This window comes from Onychomys torridus, chromosome 2, assembly GCF_903995425.1.
Source record: "Onychomys torridus chromosome 2, mOncTor1.1, whole genome shotgun sequence".
NCBI classification, from domain to species: Eukaryota; Metazoa; Chordata; class Mammalia; order Rodentia; family Cricetidae; genus Onychomys; species Onychomys torridus.
Window position 1 is genome coordinate 80,653,487 of NC_050444.1, and position 25,617 is coordinate 80,679,103.

Here is a 25,617-nt window from a genome sequence, read left to right on the forward strand (position 1 = left end):
CAAATAAAAACATTAACAGTGCCTAGGGACATAGCTTAGTGGTTGAGTGCTTGTCTGGCATGTAAGAAGCCAGGGTTCATTCTCTAGAGCTGAAGAAGGAAAAAGGCTGATCTGTGGGATTCTCAACCAAGAGTAAAAGGCACAGGCTTAGAATGTAACTCACCGATGGTATACTTACCTTTCATGGGCAGGGCCCAGGGTTGAACCCCCAGAGCCACGGAGGGAGGGAGGGGGGGGGGGGAGGGAGGGGGGAGGGAGGAAAGATAAGGGAAAAGGAAAGGCACACACAGCACTATTTGTCTACCCCATGCCCCAGGTTCTGAGCACTTTCTGCAGAGTCGCGGCGAGCATGATGCCATTTAGGATAGAGCTTGCTCAGTCATTACCTATGAGTTTCTATTGGGCCATCATTTGGCAACCACAGTCCATCTCTCCTATCCAGCAAGAGAACTGTGTGACTGGGTAACCACAGAAGCCTTGGACTGAGGATCACTCAAGTGCCCACCTGACATCCCAGAGTTGAGGCTCATTCAAGGGTGACCTGGTGTCCCCCTGGAAAACAACTCTTGCAGCCAGAGCTGCACCAATGCCCCACCACACACACACACCTGCCTCGTCCAGATGATTGCATCAGAGCAAGAGCTTTGTTTCTTGTCACCTCGTGCATCATTTTGTTCCTCAGACAGGGGAAAGAGGGTCTATTCCAGAGTGGGAGAGAGGAGGTCTCCCTGCAGGTCCCTCACCTAGTGCTTGAACTGCATGCAGCTGCTATCTTTGATGGTGAAAGGCATTATCAGCTGTCAGTCATTTCATCTGGTTCAAATGGATACTCCTCACACCACTAGAGAACAGGTTTTCCCAGTCACCTTCATCCTCCGGCATCAAACAATTGCTGGGGTCATGGTACACTGGGAGCCAGACAGACATAGTAAACCAACCAAGGAGTGCCAGCAAAATACTCCTCTTTGGGCTTTTTCAGGGTTTCTAGGGGGTAAACATTAGTTTTTCTTACCAAGCAGAGAAAAACCTGCTGTAGAGCACAATCTCCATTCTCCAGCTGAAACCTGCCTTGACCCATCTTTCCCTGGGGTTGAGAAAGAAAAGTCCAGTTAGGCTCTAGTGGAGATGCTCAAGGACACATTCTGGAGCCTGTGTGCCTCAGGGACTCTACATAGGGACAGAGTAGGAGCTGGCAGTCGCAGGAAAAAAAATTCAGAATATTTTCCCATAAGAATTGGCAGTGCAGAGTAGATTCTTGATAAAGACTTTCCTTAGGAAACTAGTTGTGTCCACCTACATGCATAGAAACATCCTTCACATTAACCAGAAGGTGGGTACAACCCAGTGAATTGGCTGTAGGTGAATGAGCACAGCAATGGTCTGTGCATACAGTGGAATATTATACAGCCTTCAAGGGTAAGGAAACTCAGATACCTGCTTCAACTTGGAAGACATCACTCTAAGTGAAACAGGTCAGTCACAAAACGGCAAATGCTGTGTGGCTCCCTTTATTTGAGAAAAGCTGTGAAGTCACAAAGCTGGAACAGAACGTACAGTGGTAGCTGCCAGGGACTGAGGGAAGGAAGGAATCATGAGTATAGACTTTCACTTTTACAAGATAGAGAATTCTGGGGATTGGCTGCACAGCACTATAGTTGTATTTAATGCTGCTGAATTCTGTACTCTGAAACAGTTAACATGATCAGTTTTATGGTATGTGTAGTGTGTGTGTGTGTGTGTGTGTGTGTGTGTGTGTGTGTGTGTGTGTGTGGTGAATGCATGCATGTTGTGAATGCATACCTGTGCATACATTTGGAGGCCACAGGAAGACATCGGATGTCCTGCTCTATCATTCACCACCTTATTCCCTTGAGAAAGGTCTCTCACTGAATCTGCACCTAGCCTGATGGCCAGAGAGTCACAATGATCCTCCTGTTTTTGCTACTTATCACCCAGTGCTGGGTTACAGGCATATTTGACTATGCCCAGTTTTTTCACATGGTTTCTAGGGGTTTGAACTCATGTCTTCACTGAGATTACCACTAAATCATCCCCTCCAGACCCTATTATGTGTATTTTGCTATAATTTAATATTTACTTTATTTTGAAAGACTTTTATTTTAAATTATGTGAGCATGTGTGGTGGTATATGTGGGTGACTGGAAACTATGAGAAGATATTGGTTCTTCTGGAGTTGGAATTACAGGCAGTTGTTAATTGCCTGACATGGGTCTTGGGAACCAAACCTAGATCCTCTGAAAGACCATCAGGCACTCTTAACCACCAAGCCATCTCTCCAGGTCTATACAATTTTATATTTTTCTTAATATTTTTTTGAGACTGGGTCTTATGCAGCCAAGGATGATCTTGAACTTCTAGAGCTCCCGCCATGTGCTGGGATTACATCATCATACTCGGTCTATGTGTTCCTGGGGATTGAACCTAGGGCCTCATGCATGCCAAGCAAGCACAAAAACCACTGAGCTGCATGCCCTGCCTTTCCATGATTTTCAAAAGGGTAATTGTGAGGTCGCCGTTTGCCGGCTGAGACATGGATAGCTCTGTTCTTCAGGCCAGTCTCTCCTACTGATAATGTTCAGTTTGAGCATCTGGTCTCAGAGCTTGGTGCAGCGCTGATGGGAACACTTGGAGTCTCCTGCTGCAGGACACATGCATCGAGTCTTGGTAGCTGCATCGGGCAACCTCAGGGACGGTATAAAAGGAGTCTGCAGCCATAGCGCAGGCAAAGAAGGGTGCAGTCCTACTTAACTCTGGCCTCAGCAATGAATGGATCCACAGAGAACTTACTTTCCCCAGCCACACAAAAGCAAAACATTGTCTCTCTCAGCTGTCTATAGGCCTGATGTTTGCTCTAGCTGAGCTGAAGGATTGTCCAGGCAGGAAATAAGTTGCTCATGCTCTTGTATTTGACCTCTAAACCATGCTTCTGTAAGTAAGTCCAGTTAAACTCACTGGTTCATCAAGTTGGACTTGGTTGGAGTCATGCTTTTGGCCTATTATTAGGGTTCTATTAGGTGAAATGCATGTTTGTTCTTGGCTCCCCAGGAAGTCAGCTGTCCAGCTGCAGTAGCCTTGTGTAAATGTGGCCTCTGTGAGTTCCTCTGTTAAACTTCACACAGGAATGGCTAGTCAGATGTCCCCACTGCTAACTGACTCTGGACAAGCTCAGTGCCCAGTTCAAGGGCCCTTTGCCTCTCTTTGGGTGATGTCGTTTCTCCTGCCTAGGGTTTTGTCTCAGGCTCCAGGTATGTGCTGTGGAGAAAGGGAGAAGGGAGTCCACAGGCTGTCCATAAAGAATCTGGAAAGAATCCTGACATAGACCAAGGTGCGGGCAGCTCTGGTGTAATCTTAACACCTAGGATTCTGTGTCTGAGTCTGGTTCCTTTCCCAGGAGCCAGAGAAGGGGCAGCCACTGGTGGCTCAAAAGAAACCAGCAGTATTAGGACATAGGGTTAAATGTAACCATAACATCCACAGGGAAGCTAGAACTAAGCGTGAAGGTTATCAGATTGTGACAAAGCCAATGAAAACCTTCAAATGAATGAGGCTATGTTGCTAATCTTTCAGTGAACAATGAGGGAGAAGGGGCGTGCATTGGCACAAGAGCCTGCTTGGTGGGGAGGTACAGAGGTGAAGGAAAATGACCCCAAATCCCCAACTCCCTGCCCTGCTCAGATCTCCCTCCTGTGTCCTGTAGGGATGCTTTTCCTGAGGCTGCACAACCCTCCTTAGCTTTGACCAGAAGCTGTGTGACCCTGAGCAATGGCTTAACTTTTGCAGATGGCTTTCTCTCACGGGGTGGAAATATTTACTGTTAATGATGACAATGGCTTCCATTTATCAAGCAAGGTTCCACTGGCAGGTTTAATGCTGAGAATTCAACACGTGTTTTCATTTCAGCCTTTAACACCTCTATGACATAGATTCTATTATTATTGTTTTAGACTTTTTTTATTTCAAATTTTATTTTTTTAATACGGATATTTGTGTTTTAATTTTACATATCAGCCATGGGTTCCCCTGTCCTCCCCCCTCCCACCCCGCCCCTGTCTTCCCCCCAGCCCCTCACCCCCATTCCCATCTGCTCCAGGGCAAAGACTCCCCTGGAGATTCAGCTCAACCTAGTAAATTCAGTACAGGCAGGTCCAGACCCCTCCTTCCAGGCTGAGCAAAGTGTCCCTGCATAAGCCCCAGGCTCCAAACAGCCAGCTCATGCCCTAAGGACAGGTCTGGGTCCCACTGCCTGGGTGCCTCCCAAACAGTTCAAGCTATTCAATTGTCTCACTTATCCAGAGGGCCTGATCCAGTTGGGGGCTCCACAGCTTTTGGTTCATAATTCATGTGTTTCCATTAGTTTGGCTATTTGTCCCTGTGCTTTTTCCAGTCTTGGTCTCAACAATTCACACTCATACAATCTCTCCTCTTTCTCGACAATTGGACTCCTGGAGTTCCACCTGGGGCCTGGCTGAGGATCTCTGCATCCACTTCCATCAGTTATTGGATGAGAGTTCCAGCATGACTGTTAGGGTGTTTGGCCATCTGATCACCAGACTAGGTCAGTTCGGGCTTTCTCTTGACCATTGCCAGCAGTCTACAGTGGAGGTATCATTGTGGATTTCTGGGGGCCTCTCTAGCATTTTGCTTCTTCCTGTTCTCATGTGGTCATTTAATCTTATCAGGAAGCTGAACCTCAGATATGTAAAGCTGTTTGTCTGAGGCCTTACGGCTAATACTCCAGAACTCAGAATTTGAGCTGAGAGGGCAGACTCCCGCCTCAAGGTTTCAGCTAACCCTTGGTCAGAATTCTTGAAGGAGATGGTATGGGCAGATTGGTGGGCAAAGAATTACCAAGTGCATTTAAGAACTTATATAAAAGATGGTTGGTGTTTGGAAAAGAAAGTTTTAAATAGTGTTAAAAGTTGGATATTTCTCCCCGATAAAACTAGGCCAATGAGATGAAAAGGCAGTACACAAAAATGGAAATATTAATGAGAAAAAAAGTTTATTAACCTAGAATTAAGTAAATACAAATTAGTATGTGTGAGGGGGGAATGAGAAGCAGCCCTGGGGAGACATGGAACCAGTACCCTGATCTTGGACTGGAAACTGTGAGAAATAAATGTCCATAGTTTATAAACCCTTAGTCTGTTATAGTCTGTTAATGTAGCCCAAATGAACTAAGATTTTCTATTGCCTACAAGGAAGACGAAAAATTTGTGCAATACAGAAACATAATCACAATGAGCATGCACACAAGAAAGAAAATTACAACTGTGCCCTGCACTGTTTGCTTATCAGATTGGAGAGGATAAAGTAGCGACAGGGAAAGTCTGGCGCGTAATTGACTTAAAGTACTCCTAATTTGTTGCTTTTGTGTTCCTGGGATGAACAGTTTAATATTCCACTCAACATATGTTAAGCTTCTCTAGGTGTCTGATCAAAAAGAAAAAGTAATAAACATTTTTATGATAATTGCCGAGGCAAAGGGAATGGCAGGCGGCCGGGCTTGCTGCAGATTGCGGAGACCCGGTGTCAGAGCAGCCAGGACCCTGGGAGTGGGAGCGTAGGTCCCCCGCCAGGGGGCGTGGCCTGGGTCGTGGGGTGGGGAGCGAGTGAGGACCACAACTCCCAGGCGCCCGCGCGCCGCCTCGCCCCGCCACGTGATCCGCGCGGCGGGGGCGCGGTAGCAGCTGCGATCCGACTGAGTCGAGTCCGGAGCTGCCAGCGGATTGACGCGACCCGGGCGGCCGCCCAGTGCGCGCACCATGGCGGTGAGTTCTGCGTCGCGCAGCGGAGGGGCCGGAGGTGGGCGACTGGGCGGCGCTCCCGGAGACCCCCGCAGCCCCTGGTTCGGGGTTGGAGAGGCGGGGGATGTGTCAGCGACGCTGTCACAGCAGGAGGAGGGCTGCGGGACGCCGCAGGTGAAGCTGGCTGTCGCTCGGGGAGTTTGTTTCTGTTTGTCCCTTCCTGACGGGAGTCAGTCTCTACCGCCAGGCCAGCCCCAGCCGGGACGCTGCAGATGGGTACGGAGAGCGAGGGCAGCTGTCCGCCGCCCCTTCCCCGGGATCTACCCAGATTTGGGACAGTACAGAAGGTTTCCTCCGAGGGGAGGCCCGGCGGGGTTAGCGCAGCCCACGCGCGGGCACTGAGCACACACCCCCGGCTCAGTGCCCTGTCCTGGGCAGGCTCCTGGGTCTGTTTCTTTAAAACTAACCCAGTTACTTCCCTATCCCTCTTACCCTCGGAATCTGAAAGTGGCGTTTTCAACAGACGTCTTTTTCTGGTGAGGTTCCCCTTGGATGGAGAATGACAGCTTGCAAGACTCTACTACTCTTTGAGGAAATCCTATCAGTTTCATCTCGCAAAGGATGTCTCAGAATCTAAGACAGGAAACCTACACAGGCGGTTTGGTGGAGAGGCACTCCACCTCCTGCGGATCCTCTAAAAAGGGGGGCGGAGATAGACGGGAACCCCTCGATAAAGATCCCCAGGCCGTCCACGGCAGCTTTCGTCTCTTCCTGAAGTGCCTGGTAAAAAACGAAGGCACTTTTCTCTGTCTAACCCCAAATGAGGAAAAAGAAAACAAGCTCTGTGAACGGCTCTGTCATTGGCCACGGTCCCTCCTCTGTGAGGTGCCGCCCTGCAGAAAGCACAGATAAACTGCCAGAGACACAGATTTATCCCCAGTGGGAACACAGCTGGGGCCCTGCTCTTACATATCTCAGCACAAGACCTGCCAACTCAAAGCTGCGGTCCATTCCTGTAAGTCTGGGTGTGCTCAGTTTGGATCCTCTTCTTGAGCCAAAATACAGAAAGAGTGAGGTGCCGGGGTTTTGAACTCAGCATGGGCACTGCAGTCTGGCCTCCCAGCTGCCGCTTGCTCCCCAACTGTCCCAGCCACTTGCTTCTCCTCCTACAGGTGGCTTTGTCCCCTCCGCAGGTGGTCCCCCTGCCTCCCTGCTTCGGCCTGCAGTCTCTCTGTTTTAATTATCTATCCCCCCCCCGCCCCCCCCAAGCAGATCGAATGCTACCAGCCTCCACTCATTCCTCTGCATCCTCAGAGGCTGTACATTCCTAGCACACACACAAAAGATGTTGTTGAGAGAAGTGCACTGTGTGTGGGTCTTTCTGTGGGCTGCTTTTCTGCTCTTGAGGTGGTTGGCCTGGACCCAAGGATGACGGGATAAAATGAGTTGTGGAAACTCCCAGAGTGACTAACTACTGGAGGCATTCCATCCATGCCTCCTGCTTTACCAGCCTGACAGGGAGTGATGGGCACAACCTCTACCTCGAGAGTTGGTGCCGGGCCTCTCCAGCAGTCTGAGGACGGCAACCTCAGGATACATGGAGTTTTGCCCTGTTGTTTCATCATATTCTTCTTTTGTGAGCATTTTCCCAGGTCATCACCTGTTCATTTTGAAATTCTAACAAGATCTATCAGGATGTTAGAACTCAAAATGATTTTCCTATGTGGTACTATTTCAGCTTTTTGTGTTTGCCAAGGACCACATTCATAGTAGGAAGATAAAGTGCTCATTATTCAACATGATTTTAAGTGACTACTGATTTTCCATATTGAAGCTGTTATATAATTTACTTGGCCAGCCCCAGCTAGTAGGCAGGGGACATGGTGGTTCAAACTATTTCCCCAGCCATACCCCTACAGATACTTGCCCCCAGAAATACCCAGAGTGCTTCTCAAACATGCTGCAATTTGAAGAGTAACTATGCTTTCTAGAAAGTTCTATGACTCTGAATGCATGGGCCCTTAAACAAAGGCCCTGTTAACAGTAGCTAGCAATAGCAGAGATGCTGGATTGGGGGGAGATACTGGGTAGGTAGGAGCTTAACACAGTGCAAACCTGTGCAGGCCCTCAGAAGAAAAGGGATGTATGGAGGGGCTATTCAGGCAGATGATTTTTCACTCCTCTGGGTCTTCTGAAAGTCAGATGCCTTTCAGAACCAAAAGGTATGTGTGCCACGTAGGACAGCCATCCCTGTTTCCAGGTCTGGTCTATAGGGTACAAGTCTGGACAGGGGGAATAGAACACCCATGGATGAGGCATTCCTCTCCACTCACAAACAGAGACATACTCAGTTTTTGTTTTCTCTTGTCCTCTATTGTGTTTCCGAGTAGGAATGAAGCTCACACTGGGAGCCTGTCTGTGCAAAGTTCACAGGGATCCGAGAAAGTGAAGCCAAACCAGGGAAAAGTCTTCCTGGGGTTCAGTTCCCATTTTACAGATAGGCAGACTGAGCTCCAGTAGGAGCTTGCTGTGTGGCTCCAAGGTCCTAGAGAAGAAGAGAGCAGATACAGGATGTTCAGCTTTAGAATCTGTGTTCTGTGCACTAGGCTTTGCTCCTCTGTTCAAACTGTACCACGCTGAGTGAGGATCAGAGCCCTTTCCTCCAATGGGCTCGTTAAGGTCACCTGGCTCTTCGCCTGGCTTCTTATCGACAGGTCTAAGGAGGCCAGGCCCCTGCATTTTCAGTAAAGCTCTGGGGTCTGAAGGGAACATGATGTCCTTCACTAAGCAACCTGGGCAGTGTGGGACTTGTTGACACACTCTGCACTCAGCGGTTCACCTGTACTTCCCTGTGTGTGTGGAACCAGCATCATGCACACCTGTGTTCTACTCCCTCAGCCTTCCTCTAACCTCTTCCCGCTCGCTTTGCATCCTGTTTCTCAGCTGTAGTCCCTCAAGCACTGGCCTTTCTTCTCTGTCTTCACATCCCATGATCCTGTTTGCTTCGTTTCTTTATCCTTAAAGGCCTGAGCACCACCCCCCGTGACTGCGTGGAGGTCTTTTCTCCTATTTTTTTCTTCCCTTCTTTTCTTCCAGCGTGACCTCATCTCTGCTACTTTCACATCTTTTTTTGGAAGTGTTAAAACTAACAATCAAGGAGTCAGTTGGTCCAGCACACACAGAGTCATAGGTCCTGGTGCCATAGAAACTAAGCGTGGTGGTGCAGCCTGGTGATCTCAGCAGGAATTAGGAGGATCAGAAGTTCAAGGCCAGCCTGGGTTACACAGACCCTGATTAAAACAAAACAAAATGGACTGGATAAATGGTTCAACGGTTAAGATTGTGTTCTGCTTTTGCAGAGAACCCAATTTGGGTCCCGGAACCCATGTTATCCTTGGGTAGCTCACAACTGCCTGTGTCTCTAGCTCCAGGGGGAATCTGGTGCCCTCTTCTGGCCTCTGTGGGCATTACACTCACATTCCAAAACCCACTCGCAGACACACACTTAGACACATAATTAAAAATAAAAATTTTTTACAGATAAGGTGTTTCATGCCTTAATAAGCACTTAGGGGGGGCAGAGGCAGGTGGATCTGGTATACATAGCAAGTTCAAATACATGGTCTCGTCTCTTCTCTCTTCTCTCTCTCTCTCTCTCTCTCTCTCTCCATATATATGTACAAAAGAAAACAAACAAAAAGCATGCCCATGGGTTTTCTCCACAAATTAGCTCTGTTTACTTCTCATGTATAAAGACACAAGTTCCATCCCTGACCCTGCCATCACTCACAGTGTAACCCCGGGCATGCCTTAACTTCCTCTTGAGCTTCCTTAAAGGTTGTGTTGAGAGCACAGACTCTGAAACCAGTCTGCCTGGGCAAAATCCTGCTGGCCAGCATGCCAACAGATATGAGAAAAGATTAACACTCTCCCGAATTAGAGTCTGTCCAACAAGAAAAGGAGTGGGAAGGGACATGGGCAGGGGTAGGGTTCTAGGGTCTGCCTTCTGGCAGGAAAGAGAGCTGTTGAACTTTATTTTGCCCAATTCCAGCTTCTCCCAGACTTGATTACAGGATCATCTCTCAGAGTATGTCTTAACAGCCTGTGGTTCTCATGGAGCCCTTTTGAGAAACACTTCTGTAGCTTTGGCAGATGTGGGAAAGAGGGCCCATTGATTCATCTCATGTGAGCACTTCACACTTCTCCCAGCTTCCCTGGGGTGGTGCTGAGGCTCCAGAAAGCCCTTAGTTGACAGATCTGGTTTCCTTCCAATCTATTACCTTTTTGTTTGCCTCTGTTTTGTTTTGTTTCTTTGAGATGATGACTCACCTTACTCCAGGCTGACCTGTGTCTCAGTCACTGCCCTGCTGCTTTGAAGGGACACCATGACCAAGGCAACTCTTATGAAAGAAAGCAGTTAATTTGGGACTGGCCTACAGTTTCAGAGAGTTAGTTCATCATCATCTGTGGTGACATATTGTGGACCCCAATAAACTTGCCTGAGGATCAGAGGACAGAGCCAACCACTAGATTAGACATAGAGGTCAGGCAGTGGTGGCACATACCTTTCATCCCAGGAAGTGATGTCTGGGCAGAGAAAGGTATATAAGGTGTAAGGAAACAAGAACTCACTCTCTTTAGACTGAGGATTTCGTAGAGGTAAGAATTAGTGGCCGGCTGCTCTGCTTCTCTGATCTTTCAGCTTTCACCCTGATATCTGGCTCTGAGTTTTTTATTACAAGACCTTTTAAGATTACAGTCATCATCATCATGGCAGGGAGCATGGCGCCAGAGCAGTAGCTGAAAGCTACATCCTGATTGATTGGTAGAGACAGACAGACAGACAGACAGACAGACAGACTCTGGGCCTGGTGTGGGCTTGTGAAACCTCAAAGCTCACCGCCAGTGACACACTTCCTCCAACAAGGCCACACCTACTCAAACAAGGCCATGCCGCCTAATCCTTCTCAAGTAATGCCACTCTCTGATAACTAAACATTCAAATAATATGAGCCTGTACAGGCCATTCTTATTTAAGCCACCATATTCTGGAACTTATGTAGCCAAATGGCTGGAATTCAAAACAGTGCACCTGCCTCGGCCTTCCAAGTGCTAGAATTATAGCTGTGAACTACCATGGCCTCTTTCATCCTACAGTTCTTTATTATCTCCTTTGATGCTGTTTTGAGAAGGGGAGAAGGAAAAGGTAGCTGTATATGATCTGTGACTTAGGGCTGTCACCTACCAATAAGTCTGGATTCTGGCGTCCTGGTGGCCAGAGAATGCCCAGTGGCACAGACAACGTGGCAGCAGCTAACCTAATTTCCCTGTCCCTCCACTTGCACTGAAGCATGCCTCAGTCAAAACTTCCACAGCCTTTCTGAGAACCTGTCCTCTCTCCAGGTCCTCTCCCTGGGAACACTCAGTGAGAGCTCCCAGGCTTCTCCCAAAGCTCACCCTGGACAAATCTCTTTCCTTCTCGGGGCTCCCCTTTCCCCTTTGCAAATGAGATGGGTTGAGGGGGAGGGACTTGGACTCAATCAATGTGTTCCATTTTTTTATGTTTTTAATGATACTGGGGTTGAACCTAAGGCCTCACTTATTTGAGGCAAGTGCTCCATCCTCCTCTTTACCTTCTCAATGCTGGGTACAGACTGGGGTCAGCAAAGGGTCTAGTGAATGAGTGGATGTGTGTGGTATACATCTGTCCTTAGCCTTGTATGACAAAACTCTGTTGTATCTGTCCAGGTTCACTAGGACAACAGGGACTCCTTGCTAGCTCTGGGGAGTGTTTTCAGAACTAAGCAAAAAGGCTGAGCAGTGTATAAGGCTTGGCCTAGGACTTCCTAATGAGTGTAGAGGACCCAGAGACCCATGGATGACCAAGGATGCTGTCATCCCAAACCTGATTGGCCTTGTGAGAGTAGACACTCCCCATCTTCACTTCCACATGGAGCAGGGCTCAGTTATAAGTGCTATTGACCCACTTGGACAAGCCCTCCTCCTCCATCTGGCTTCTAATGAACCTTCCAGCATGTAAGTCCTGTAGCCCCAGGTCTCCCAGGGTAACTGCTGGAGAGCATTAGAAAGCAAGACCTCTGTGTCCAAGCCTCCTGTGATGCAGATCTCGTCTCTTTCAGATGCATTTCATCTTCTCAGATGAGGCTGTGCTTCTGTTTGATTTCTGGAGAGTCCACAGTCCTACAGGTAAGAATTGGGAAGGTCACTTGTAGTTTGGCAAGCCCCATAGTGCCAGGCGGCAGAGAACCTGGGTTCTCTTTATTTTCTGTGGGCAGTTAAGGCACATTGAGCTAGAACTTTGCATTTATTATTCTAAAGCAAGCTAATAATAGGTCAGATGCCTGCCATGACAGATGTGCCCTTCTCTACAATTGGTGGCCATTTTGCAGACCAAGCAGTGGGGTAGAACACCATCTTGTTAGTGTCTCACCAAGGTTATGTGGGTTGACTATGTTAAATGGTCTGTACTCAGGGCCTCTCATGCAGTGAGCCAGACAGTGGCTGGACACAGGCTTTTGGAGGAGTTTTTAGGACCTTGTACTGGTTGTGAACTGTAGCCTCAGCTGGGACTCATCTGAGGCTCACAGTGGCTCCTCCTGTAGCCTGGGCTTCCTCATGGCAGAATGGCAAGGTTTTAAGCAGGTATCCTAAAAAAAAAAAAACATGGGTGAAATGCATAAGGTTTTAAAAACCTACCCTAGGGGCTGGTGAGAAGGCTCAGTTGGTAAGGTGCTTGCTGAGAGAGCATGAAGATCTTAATTTGATTCCCAGCACCCATGTAAAAGACAGTCACGGCAGCGTGCACCTGTATCCTTGCACTGAGGAGCAGAGACAGGAAGAACCTGGGTCTTGCTAGCCAGCCAGCCTATCTTTAGCTTCAGCAAGAGATGCAGTCTCAAATAAGGTAGAGAGCAATAGAGGATACCTAATGTTGACCCCTGGCCTCTACATACATGTGCATGCACACACATGAACATGCACACATATATACACATATGCACATACACATATAAAAATAAAACCTACACTTGGAAGTTGCATAGAATTATCTTCACTATTGACTCATCCTTTGACCTTTTCAGCTAAAAGGCAGGGGGAGCATGGTTCCCATCTCATGTTGGAAGAAGGATGTGGGTAGATATATGGGAGTGAACATCTTTGAAAGATGCACTCTATCACAGATACTGTAGAGTAACCTGGAAAAATGAGGTAGATGTGTGTGAACAGAAGGGAATCCATGTCCTGAGGGAGGTGGATGATGAAGCTGGATGCAGGTGAGTATGCAGACGGGATGCTGTCATTTAGACAGTGAAGGCTGGTACAGACATGGAGCAGCAGAGGCTGCTGTGGAGAGGAGGCTGGGTTCTGAGTGTGGGAAGACTTACTGTTTGGTGTATACTCTTCTCCATGATTAAACTTCTACCATAGGCATGAAATTGCCTATGATTACCTATTTAGAGAGAGAGAGAGAGCGCCTGTGGCTTTTGTCTTTGTGAAGGGGAAAAAAAGCCTATGGTTTTTCCTTTTTTTTTTTTTATACTCAACACTTCCATGGTCAGATGTGTAGTTTTTCCATACCAGCCATTTTCCAGACAGCAGCTGAGTATCCAACGGTTCAGTTTAGTTCTGACACTAGAGTTGGCACACACCCCACAGATCAAGAGCACAGTCCCTCTCGGACTGTCTCCCATGCAGACGCTTGTACTTCTGACCAGTGAGCTGTAAAGTCAAGGCTATGACCCCTACCCCCAACTGGCATCAGTCATTTGCTGGAACAACTCACAGAACGTAGGGAAATGCCTTACATAGACATAATTAAGCCACTAGCCACTGGTGATCAGCTCAGCCTGCGACCCCGTCTGTTCCCCAGAGCCTAGGAGTAAGGCTGAGTATTCCAATCTTACCAAATGTTGGTTCCTCTCCATCCTGAGGCCAGCTACTTAGGGGCTTCAGCCACAAGTCAATGGCAGGTATAAGCCCCCACTAGCAAGTATTTATGGGATACAGTGTTTCTTAGTTTATAGCCCAAGCTGGCTGTAAACTCACAATTCACCTACCTCAGCTTCCTCAGGGCTGAGATTATGGGCACGTACTACCATTCCCAGTTCCAAATATACTCTTATGTCACAAAGCCTCATAAAATACTTCAGGTGGACCATCTGTTACCTGTCTCCTATAAAACACAGGTAGCGTCAGAGTTCACTTTGCCCAGAGGCACTAGCAAGTACCTACTATTCATTTTAACTTATTGGATCTTTCTCTATAACTGTAACACATGGAATTCTCATAGACAATAATTTTGGAAAATCAGGCAAGAAGAAAGTAAACACCCACTATATTCTAACTTGATGTTGCTCTCCTGCTGTATCCCCTCCCAGAGTTTTGGTGTGCCTACACGTGAAAAGAAATGTATGCCTCTATGTATACACTGCCCCATTTGCACGAAATCTTGATAGAGGTGTGTGCAGAATGTGGGGGAGCTAATGGGGATTGTGCGGTGTGGCTTTTCATCCTTAACCCCTGGCTCTGCCAGAATGAGGAGCTACACTCCAGTATGTCAGCACTACCAAGAGATGTCTGGAGAGGCAAAGAGATGATGGAGGCCTGAGCTTAATGAGGGTGAGGGAAAGAGACTGGTGGCTGGAAGGGATTCAGAGTGAGTGGGGAGTAGGCTGCCCTGCCTCCTGAGCCAGCCTCCTGCGTTGTGTCTGGGGGAGAAGCAATGCTTCTCTACAACTTGGCTTGCTTGTTCTGGGGCACTGGGGATAAAACCTTGGGCCTCACTTGGTCTAGGCAGGTACTCTGTCTCTGGGCCTTTTTATTTCTTGAGATAAGGTCTCACTAAGTTATTTAGGTAGGCCTGGAATCCAATCTAGTCCAGGCCAGCACTGAACTTGTGATCCATCTCCCTCGGCCATCAGAATACCTGGAATTACATACAGGCCTTTGTCTAACATCCAGCTTGCTTTATTTATATGCATACATACCATATGTACATGTATAGTGTGAGTGTCCATGTGCACATCAGAGGATAGCCTTGGCTATCATTCATCAGATGGCATCTTCCTGTTTTTGAGACAGGGTTTCTTGCTGGTTTGGAACCTGCCTAGTAAGTTAGGCTGGGCTGGCCCACAAGCCCAGGGATCCAACTGTGTTTACTTCCCCAGTGCTGGGAATACAGCAGAGGTGGTGTTGGCTGCCTCCTCCTCCTCCTCCTCTTCCTCCTCCTCCTCCTCCTCTCACCCACCTCCCTCCTTCTTCCTCTTCTTCCTCCTTCCCTCCTCCTCCTCCTCCTCCTCTTCCTCCTCCTCAGAAGTCTACTTGCCTGTCTTTTAGTGCACGTCACACCTGACCAGCTTATTTATTTTTAATTGGCAAAAGTTGTCCCCTTATGTGGTACTTTGAGATGTTTCAGTACATGTATAGATTGTGTAGCATTCAAGTCAGGGCCAGCCACCCATCTCTTCAAACTTTTATCATTTGTTCATGATGAGAACGTGTAAAACCCTCTCCTAGCTATTTTGAAACATGATACACTATCATTATCTGCAATCACCATACAGGACATGGCACACCAAAACCTATTTTTCGACTTGGCCTCTTCACAGGCATGGCCCTCTCAGTGCTGGTGGTCCTGCTCCTGGCTGTACTGTATGAAGGCATCAAGGTTGGCAAAGCCAAATTGCTCCATAAGACTCTGGAGAACCTGCCTAGTACCACCAGCCAGCAGCTCATCCTGGAACCTGAGCAGGATTCTACAGGCTCCGGATCAACTCCAGCCAATAGTACCCGCCTCAGGTACAAACCATGGGTGGAAGGATGGCCAGAGCATTCACTTCTATCCTGAGAGAAAGAGAATTGGCACAGAAAGCACAGAAAGAGAATTCTGCCCCAGGAAGTATTTAATAAGATGAACTAGAGCCTGGGTCTATGATGTCTGGGCCAAAGCTATATATCAAGCAGCCCCTTGGGAGGATCCCAAGGGTTTCTCAGGGAACTGTAGGGAACTTCAACCCTGTGCTGCAGGCTTCTGTCAGGCAGCAGGCCTGGGCCACTGGCCTTCTCCCCAGGCTCCCAAACACAGGAGATCTGCAGGTGTACCAAAGCAAGAACTGCCATCAGCCTAGTATCCACTTGATGGGACAGGGAGGCATCCTTTCTGTGCTCTGGTCCCACTCCGATCAGGCTTTACTGGCCTGTCTGCCTTCTCTGCAGCCTCACCTATGTTTAACGAGCCTGCCTGCAATGTCACCTGTCCCCTTACCTGGGTGCCTCACACCCTCATAACCACCCTGTCAGAGTTCTCCCAGTGTTTTACTGATAAGAAAATTAGCACTCAAAAGATTCAGAGATTCAATAGGCACCCAAGTCCCTGTTCTTTCCATGACTCGTCCACCTCCCACATTCAATTCAGGGGAGAGACTGGCTTCCCGATGATTTCTTCTTATCCCTTACCAGACAAAATTGACATAAACCATAATGGTTTCCCCATCTGCCTAGGATACAGGAAGCTCATAACTACATGTGGGGATGTCTCTTTGGAGAGAAATCTCTGCTAGGTAAAATGTTATGTCGGAACTCTGGGTTTAATGTCTCTAATCTGCTCATCACTATGTAATTAATTTGTTTCTCTTTTATGCCTAGGTGGTTTTTGTGTTACTTTGGCCAGTCCCTAGTCCATGTCATTCAGGTGGTCATTGGCTACTTTGTGATGCTGGCTGTAATGTCCTACAACACCTGGATTTTCCTCGGTGTGGTCCTGGGCTCGGCTGTGGGCTACTACCTAGCCTACCCACTTCTCAAAATGACTTAGTGGGCCAGAGATGCGTAAATGCTGAGGGCTGAAGAGAGCTGGGACCTCTGTTCCAGGAATTGTACTTCCAGCTGCTTTTTCTTATGATGGCCATTGTTCACCTCTTTCCCAGTTCCTGGCAGCTTTGAGCTGAAGCCAGCAAATGGTCCCTGGAGCTTAGTGGTCATTGGAACTACCTCCCTTCCCAGCCCTGCCTATATAGGGCCCAGGCCTCCTGTGGTGTCGTAAGCAAGTAGCTGTGACCAAAGGGAACATGGAGAGACTGGAACCTGGAGGAAAAGTAGCCAGACCTGTGACCGTAGATCTCAGACTTCAAATTACAATTTTCCGAAGAGCTTCAGTGAGGAAGGCCATGGAACCTGGATACCCTCTTCTGCTTTGTGCCTTAATGTCAGGGGCATCTCCAGTCTTGGGCAACAGGCCATGCCAGCTCCTTCTCACCTTTTTGCCTTGAAACACATAAAGACTGCCATTGACCAAACAAGTTTTTCACTTGGAACTCCTGGTTGGCAATTTTGCATATCCATACAAAACAAAGATTCTAATGAACTCACTATGTTCATGAAGATGGCAGTGTCTGCTGAGACCCGTCTCTCTTTCTTAGGGATGCCTGATACTGATTAAAGGCAGAGCCAGGACAGTTAGCTAGGCCGCAGATTGTCTGCTGTGCAGATGAGCTCTTCCCATCTGACAGCACCACCGCAGCAGGTTAGTCTCATGACCAGGGCCTTACCCCATCCTCTTGTGTGCACCAGAGAAGGGCATTTCGTAACAGAGCTGGCTGCCTCTTATTTCTTACTTGCTAACTCCTAATGAGCTGGTAGGGAGCCATGAGTCAGTCACTGAAGGACTGATTCAGCAGGGGTGTGTTGGGGGGTGCTGACTGAGGGTGCAATAGAAGGACTGATTCAGCAGGGGTGTGTTGGGGGGTGCTGACTGAGGGTGCAACAGAAGGACTGATTCAGCAGGGGTGTGTTGGGGGTGCTGACTGAGGGTGCAACAGAAGGACTGATTCAGCAGGGGTGTGTTGGGGGGTGCTGACTGAGGGTACAACAGCAGGCGAACCAAAGCCAGGTCATGTTAAGAGTTAAGTGGACTCCAGGTATTTGAGCCTTTTCACTTTACAGAAAAAAGTTGGGAGACAGGAATGGGGACACATACATGTAATCGCCAGTACCCGGGAGGCTGAGTCAGGAGATTGTGGGTTAGAGGGCTAGCCTGGAATACACAGTGAAACACACACAGTGACACACACACACACACACACACACACACACACACACACGGCAGTCACTACTACATACTATATAGTGTCTATGTTCAAGTACCTCATGAGCTCAATGAAAAGATGGTTTTAAGCTTCGGGAATTAAAAACAAATATACTTTAATAAATTTCTATTTTTGAACAGTCTGTAGTTGTTGGTCTGTCTCTCCTCTCTCCAACAGTGCACAGCTCTTACATGTTACCACTGCAGGAGCTGGAACCCTCGAGACCAAGGACTAAGACTGCATGTGTTAAAGACAACACTGTGTGCAGAGAAACTATGTCTAGAAATGTGCCTGTTGGTAGACGCCAGAGTGTCAGCTTAGTCCTGCTAGTCATGTAACAAGCTATTGACTGTAACAAGTGTTAGGATATTGTGTGCCCCCCCCCCAAGGTGGCCGGGCCAGGGTATCCCATGAATGAGGGAAAACATGCTGGGCAGATGCAGCGGCGGCAGGAACGTGTGGACAGTCACTCACACCCCAGGCGCTGCATCCAGCATGATCTCTCAGTTCTCTGAGGAGACCCCTCCCCAGGCCATAGGGCCTGTTGCTGTAGCTCTGGTGAGTCCAGGGAGAGCAGGAGGGCTCATGGGTCAACTTGAGAATGAATGAAGAGAAAGCTTTGGGAGGGCTGGCAGGATGCTTGTGACTGGCTGCAGGTGATCTCCTAGCCTTCCTCCATGATAGGCTTACACCACCAGTTCTGCAGATAGGATCATGATCCTCATCAATGGGCATTAGGTAGCCAATTTGGTCCCCTATGCCAGGGGTTCCATCCTTAACTTAGCCCTGAAGCCTGTCCTGGGAACAAGGAGCACAGGACAACGTATTTTTCTTCATAATTGCTTCAAGCTGAAATGGGGCACAGGTGGTCAGGACTCTGGTAAGGAGGGAACCCAGGCAATGAAATGAGCTGGCAAGTTGGCTATATGGCCAGCATGTGGGGAAGATAGGTCTCCAGCCTGCGGCAGCTGAAAAACACCAGGTCAAGACCAGAGGACTTTCCTCGGCCCGTGAAACAAATACCTGTATAAGTGCTGAGTAAATGCTGGATAGTTCTAGCCCTTTATGCAATTATTAACTCATTCCATCCACACTACCACACATGAACTATCTGCTTTCATCTTGGAGATGAGGAAGCTGAGGTATGAGACAGTCACCTGGTGATGAGCAGCAGCATCACTCAGATGAGGGGCACAGGTCACGAAGTGCCTGTGGTATACACAAGTGAATGGAGACTAAAGATGTGTTCTTTGTTTCCACAATGGCTGGAAATTCTCCCAGACTGGGATGGGGCCAGGAGCCTACATTCGTCTTTTTTCTGTAGTGCTAGAGTCAGCTCTAGGGCTTGTGCATGCTAGGCAAGTGCTCTACCACTGAGCTACACAGCCCTGGGACCCGTACTCCTAGCAAGCAGCATTAGCCCCTTTACTCTACCCCAGGACAGGCAAGGATGGTGGACGACAGCCCCGCTCTTGATCAGTTGACAGGACCAGACTCTTGTCCTGCTTGCTAGCTGTGGAACTGTGGACAGCTTACTCTACTCCTCTGTCTGAGGATAACAGGGCAGGACCCAGGGCTCAGCAGTTAACAGCACTTACTGCTCTTGTAGACGACCTGGGTTTAGTTCTCAGCACCAGAAAGTAGCTCATAACTGTCTTCTCTTCTGATCTTCTGCCCTCTGCATGCACATGGTACACAGACACACATGCAGGCCAAACACCCATACACATCAAATAAAAATGAATCTTTTTAAAAATGGGGATAACCGTGTCTTCTTCAGTGACTGGCACTGTACAGACTGTCTCATGGCTACCAGCCACTGCAGAAGACACTGTTATCCACATTTTATAGAGACAACTGAGGCTTAGAGGTTAAAGTAACTGTTTAATACAGTCTTTCTTGATTTGTCCTAGACCCAAGTGTGGGAGACCGGCACAAAGCCTGCAAGGGGAATGGCCAGATGCAGCGGAATTCAGGATACAGTCTTACAAACTTTAAAACCATGGAGCATTTTTGTTAAAAGTATTCCTTTTGAAGACTGGATGCAAGGTCTTTGGAAGATCCTAGAATATGTAAAAGGCCACATGTATTTTCTCACTGCTCTTCTCTGCAGTAGTGTTGGTCCCTGGGGCTCACAGGCAATGGAAGAATCCCTCAGATATCATGAATAGTGGATATTGCAGGCTCCCACTTCTCTTCCCTGCATGGCTCCTTAGCCTGTAATATAGTCTGCAGAAATCAGTACAGGGTGGGACTGGTCCTCAGATAACTACGATGCCCTGAGCCTTATGCAGCTGTCATTCAAGGTCAGGTGCCAACAGAAATATATCACAGTGTTTTGGTGCACATTAACCAAGTTACACCCCCGCTTAGGGTCCCAGGAAGGAGCAGGACAGACAGCCCTAGAAACCAAACTCAGTTTCTCCTCGAGGGCCCAAGTCAAGTTTTATTGTCGGCATTTATTTTAGTCTTGTTAATTCCAATACTTATTGACCTCTTTTAAAAGATTTAAGGCAGAGATAGAAGATACATATTCCAGAGCCACAGGCTAGGCCAGCATGATCTCTCGGTTCTCTGAGGAGACCCTTCCCCAGGCCATAGGGCCTGTTGCTGTAGCTCATGGGGGGCCCAGGGAGAGCAGGAGGGCTCATGGGTCAACTTGAGAATGAATGAAAAGAAAAGGCTTTGGGAGCTGACTGGCTGCAGGTGATCTCCTAGCCTTCCTCCATGATGGGCTCTTACTCTCTGAGGGCTCTTACACCACCAGTTCTGCAGACAGGCTCATGATCCTCTTCACCAGGTCAGGCAGGGGCTCAGATGGCAGCTAACTCAGATGTCTGAACCACTGTCCTCAGAATGTCCACCAGGACCTCACCCTGAGGCTCATCTAGACCTGAGGCCGGCTGTGCAAAATCATGCTTAGGGAAGGGCTGGGAGAGAAACCTGTGTGCCTGTTTCCTAGGTCTTCACCCCAGCCAGTCAATGTCATCGTCATCATCATCATCTCCAAAAAGGGGTGTTGGGGGCGGACGTCCCTTCATGCTCTGACAAAACAGGAAAGAGAGGTCAGTCCTCACACATCCCTGCCCAGTGGGCCTCCTGCCTATGAGGGGAAGTGGTCCAACAGCTGTCCTGCCTCTGGCTGGAAAGGAGATGAACTGGAAGGACAGGCTTTGTGGCCAGAGAACTGATCCAGATAAAGCTGAGACAAGCAGGCACAGAGGGAAGCCATCTTTCAACAGAGACAAAAGACCAATTTTGCTTGGCTGATTTTGTAATTTATTTGTGAAACACGTATTGACAGGGCAGATACGCCAACTTACACATTTCGTGTGGAAAAAAGAAGGTTCGTTAAGGAGAGATGGGAAAAGAGAAGAAACGGAAGCAAAGCAGCCTGGGACAGGATAATAAGATAAGATGACAGAGGTTCGGAGAAGTACAAACACATTCGAAAGCCGGCTGTGGCCTGAGGTGGCCGGAGAAACTCAGAAAGATGTGGATGTGGAGGCATGTCCAAACTCTCAAGTGGAGAATCCCAAGAGATAAAGAAAGCTCACCAAGGCAGGGCCTATGCTCTCTTTAATGGGAGAGTGGACTAATGGGATAAAGAGTCCTAGGACCCTAGAGTCCCAGGCAAAGGACACTGGGTTATGGTGGTGCTGTGGAGGTGCTGGAGACCTTCTGCGGTGGGCCCAGGAAGAGGTCTGGTGATTAGAGCTGCCCTCAGAGGGGCAGTGGAACTATGGCCCTCCCTTCACTCTTTCACTTCCTGACCATCAAGAGAGTGCTTTCGCTCTATGCATGCTTACCATAGGCCTAAAACAGTGGGGTGAACCCATCGTGGACCAAAACCTCTGAAACCTTGAGCCGAACTATACAGCCTGTCTTTATACACTTCCCGTGGCCAGCATTTTGTGCAGTAACAATGCTGACTAACACAGGAGCCGGGTAGGAGGTTCTCTTGCTCTTTTCATGATTTAAGCTTCCAGCCTTGCGTCTGCCTCGGTCGAGTGACAGCAAGGCCTGAGGCTCCAGACAAGCAAACCACATAACGCGGGATCTATTAGTAGAAGGCTAAGTGAGAATGTGAAGTCTTTTTCTGAATACCAAAGAAACAGGTTATTAACTTGATAGAACTGGCAGTAATAGCATTAATACACTGCTCATCTTCTTCTTTCCTTCATTTTCTATGCAGAATTTGTAGTTAGTGTTCTCAAATGCAAACTGAATTCTCAGGAAGGCAGGCAGCCAGGCAAGAGAGACAGGCTCTGCTTCACCTAAGTTGGGTTCCAGATGTCACTGCCTTCTGGCAAAAAGCAAAACTCACTCCAAATGGATGGTACAGAAGGGCAACATGCTTTTCCCATGTTCAACCTCCTAGTTCTGTCCTAGACTGAATCTAACACTCCCCTGTCTCCTCCACACACACTTTATAACAGTGAAATCCCCATTACAGAGTCAAAATGGTCACACGTCAGATGCCCAAGCCAGGGCTCCAATCCTGGCTCTGTCACCAGCTCCCTTTGTGTCCCTCACTTGACTACACTGTCCACAATGAGCCCTGGGTGTGAGCTGAGAAAACAATCAGCAGGGTGGAAGTGGGCTCAGTGAGCAGGAGTTCTCGGAAACAAGTGACCCAAGAGAAGCCTGGGCTCAGTCCTAATCTACCATCAGCCTCCTGTGAAAGATCCTTCTAACCTTTGTCTAGGAAGGAGCGCCAACAAGCTGACCTTCAGAATCCTTCCCACCTTCCCTCACTGCAAACAGGACTGATTCCCCAGGGGACAGAGATTATGGAGCCCTTTTAAGAGTACAGTGGCAGCTGGCCATCCCCACTCTGCTTACAGAGCTGCCCACTCTGGACCCCAAGCTCACTCCCGCAGGGTCCTGTACACAGAGTCCAGGAAGTAGGCCACCAACAGACTCCTTTTCTCTTCTCTGGGCCTGCAGGGAAGGAGCCCCCTGGGGGTGCTGTGAGGACGTTTCCTTACCACCTCGTCTTCATCCTCTTCCTCAGGCTGGACTTTGGGCCTCGGCACTTTCAGGGCTGCCCCTTTAAACAGCTCGGCCTCTTCGTCCCCCGAGAGACTAAAGGAGAATCAAGCCACAGGTATGTTGCTGTTTCTGCCTGGGGCACAGCGCCCACCAGCTACGAGGGTCACAGGTCCTAAAGTGAGACCCACTCACCCAATTCAAACCTCTCTTCCTACCCTGTGCATGTATCTCTCCAAAGACCACAGCCTGTGTAATCCCCACAGTCTATACCCTGTATCAGCCCTCCTCCAGTCTACAATACTCTGTATTATCCCCTCTTCCAGTCTACAGCCAGCACAATCTCTGAAGCTAATAAATCAGACTCCACTACTCTTCTGCTTAAATCCTTTTGCTGGCTTCTCACTGTACCTGAATACATTCAAGCTTTCACAGTGACACAGATGATCACATATCTCGGCCCCTTCTTCGTTTCCCAACTTCAGCTTTACCCGACCGGTCCCCCACTAGCCCCTTTTACTTCCTCTGGTGTGTCTATCCAACAGTCTGCAAAGACTTCCTGCTGTCAGTCTGGATGACTCAGGACTCCTTCTCAGAAGTATTCTCTAACCACCTATTTTAACAGAATATTCTCTCCTGATTCTCAGTACCAGCACAGATGCTTTTTGTTACCATGTACTTCACTATTACAATGTAAGTATGTGTCTTCCCCACTAGACTGTAAGCTCCTCAGAAACTATACCTGCCTTGCCCACCACACTATCATGGTGCCTGCCACAGAGCCCTGTATGTAGAGCTGTTGATAAAGAAATGAATAAATACAACAGCCAGTGTCATATGTCAACCCTGAAAAGGAGAGATCACCTCACAGACAGCCATCTTGTGCCTGCTCACAGCACATACCTGCAGCTCTGGGAGTCCTGGCTGTGTCTGAAGGATGCTCCTGAAGCTGCAGAAGCAAGCTCTGTATCCAACAATGCCTCAGGGGGGCCAGAGCTACTGACAGCCTCAACTTCTCTGAGCTCAGGAGGCTGAGGTTCTTCTGGGCTTTCAGGGTCTAAGGCTGGTGGCTCCCCCTTCTCAGGGTCTGGAGTCAGTAACAATCTCCTGGAGTTTCCTTGCAGTGGGGCATCTGGGGCTACTTCCCTGACATGTTCTTCTCCCAATGGGTTGCCGGGCTGCACTGCTCTCTGGCCATCAGCAAGTGACTCCTCACACTCAGAATCCACAGATACAGGTCCTGGAGGTTTCGGTGGGATTGAAGTCGGGGGCCCCAGGACTCTGTGGGATGGGATGCCAGTTGGTTCAGGTGGGAGGGAACTGTCTTTCATCTCTGAGGGTGTCTCTCCTTCTGAGGACTCTTCTTTCCTTGTCTGCGTACCATTCTGTGGCACGGGGAGATCCTGTGGAGGCAGTGGGGTGGTCTCCCCTGCTACCTGTTCTGACAGCACCTTGGGAGCCTCCTGCGTCTCCCTACTTAGGGGTGCTGGAGACAGCTCAGGAGTGGCGGGACCTGGCTGCTCCAAGGAAGGTCTCGAAGGCTTCTCTTCCTCCTCCTCCTCACTGCTACACTTCCCTTGCTCTTCCTCCTGATGGTTCAACAGCTGCAGAGTCACCATCTGTTCAAAAGCCAAGGAGGAGATGAGCACTGAAAGGCAGACAGTATGCACTGAGAGGTCTTCTGTCCCCAGAGACACAGCTGCCACCTAATTCAAATGACTGTGCTTCTCCCTGTCAGAAGAGGCTGGCCACATCCATCCAGGCATATGTCATTTCAGACATCCTCATCACTGATGGATGGTCTTGAGTAACTTTTTAATGTTGAGTGCTTAGACCGTAATTAAACAAAATGCCCATTTCAATGAACCAACCGACAGCGTTCTAGCTGTACCTTGATTGTATGCATGATGGTTCTGAGGATGGTCCTGCCATCATAAGATCCCTCCAGCTCAAACTCTCTCCTCAATGACTGGAACACCTGGTTCATGATCTTCTTGACCTGGGCCAAGATCAAAAAGGCATGCTGCCAAAGTCAAGTCATTAAGTGATGCGTTACAATTACAGAGTTGGAACTCTACAGAGGGACATAGATAGTCATGAATATCTGGTGACTGCCACTGCAGAGAGAACAGTTTTAAAGGAGAATTTCCTGCCAAGGGCACACAAGAGATAGTAAGTGTACAAGACTGCCCAAAGATCATTTGCTAATCTGATGTAACTCCAACTGTGAGTACCACTGCCAGCCATGTGGCCTTGACCACAGGGATCAGTGGATACCGGGTGCAGCACGATCCTCCAACTCTTCTCTCTGATTTAGGGGTACTTCCCATAGCTGTCAAAGCTTCAGAAGAACAGAGTCTCTTTGGGTTTGCTACCAGAGTGGTAGATTCTAAAGAACTAGTTTTTATGTCAGACAAGTGATGAATCAAAAAAGCTGGAAAACACTGTCAGCCTGACACATGGGCCATGTTTTCTAAATACTTGAGAAGCACATTCATTGCTTCTTCAAATGTCAGCTCACCTTCTCTGAGGGGTCAGCAGCATCTCTGACGGCAGGTGCCTGGGACTTATTCTTCTCCAGTTGCTGGAGGTGCTCATTCTGTGCAGTGAAGGCTGCAACCTGTGCCTGGAGAGCTAAGCACTGCAAAGTAAACAGACATGGGCTGTGGCCTTGGAACCTGCATGACTGTGATGGTTAGGAAACACGAGAACCATTCTGGGAACAAGTCCTGACTTCAGCAAGGTCTGCTGGG

The 25,617-nt window shown here is 48.6% G+C and overlaps 2 protein-coding genes across 5 annotated transcripts in view; one reads left to right on the forward strand and one right to left on the reverse strand.

The window, feature by feature from the left end:
- The first annotated feature begins 5,678 nt into the window (after positions 1-5,678).
- Slc31a2 (solute carrier family 31 member 2) lies at positions 5,679-17,829 on the forward strand. Of its 2 annotated transcripts, none has more exons than XM_036179937.1 (4): positions 5,679-5,792; positions 11,909-11,975; positions 15,398-15,587; positions 16,434-17,829. In XM_036179937.1, exons 1-4 carry the CDS (start codon positions 5,787-5,789, stop codon positions 16,600-16,602), a joined length of 432 nt encoding a protein of 143 aa, XP_036035830.1. In that variant the 5' UTR covers positions 5,679-5,786; the 3' UTR covers positions 16,603-17,829. The 2 variants fall into 2 exon arrangements, with proteins under 2 accessions (XP_036035830.1, XP_036035829.1); XM_036179936.1 differs by lacking the exon at positions 5,679-5,792 and adding an exon at positions 5,838-6,783.
- A 2,472-nt stretch (positions 17,830-20,301) lies between these two features.
- The window catches only part of Fkbp15 (FKBP prolyl isomerase 15), a 55,078-nt gene continuing 49,762 nt past the window's right edge, over positions 20,302-25,617 (reverse strand). For 2 of the 3 annotated variants that reach the window (XM_036177513.1, XM_036177512.1), the window contains exons 24-27: positions 25,386-25,505; positions 24,756-24,863; positions 23,768-24,483; positions 20,926-22,960 (exon numbers count right to left, since the gene is read on the reverse strand). In XM_036177513.1, coding sequence (XP_036033406.1) covers positions 22,744-22,960; positions 23,768-24,483; positions 24,756-24,863; positions 25,386-25,505 — 1,161 coding nt within the window. In that variant the 3' untranslated portion in view covers positions 20,926-22,743. The other variant, XM_036177515.1, reaches the window with a different exon arrangement.

Bases quoted from the DNA above. Each gene is read 5' to 3' on its own strand.
- Slc31a2 (XM_036179936.1), top strand. From the start codon at position 6,589: ATGAGGAAAAAGAAAACAAGCTCTGTGAACGGCTCTGTCATTGGCCAC. The intron at 6,784-11,908 runs GTAAGTCTGGGT...CGTCTCTTTCAG, and splicing joins CAAAGCTGCGGTCCATTCCT to ATGCATTTCATCTTCTCAGA. The intron at 15,588-16,433 runs GTACAAACCATG...TTTTATGCCTAG, and splicing joins GCCAATAGTACCCGCCTCAG to GTGGTTTTTGTGTTACTTTG.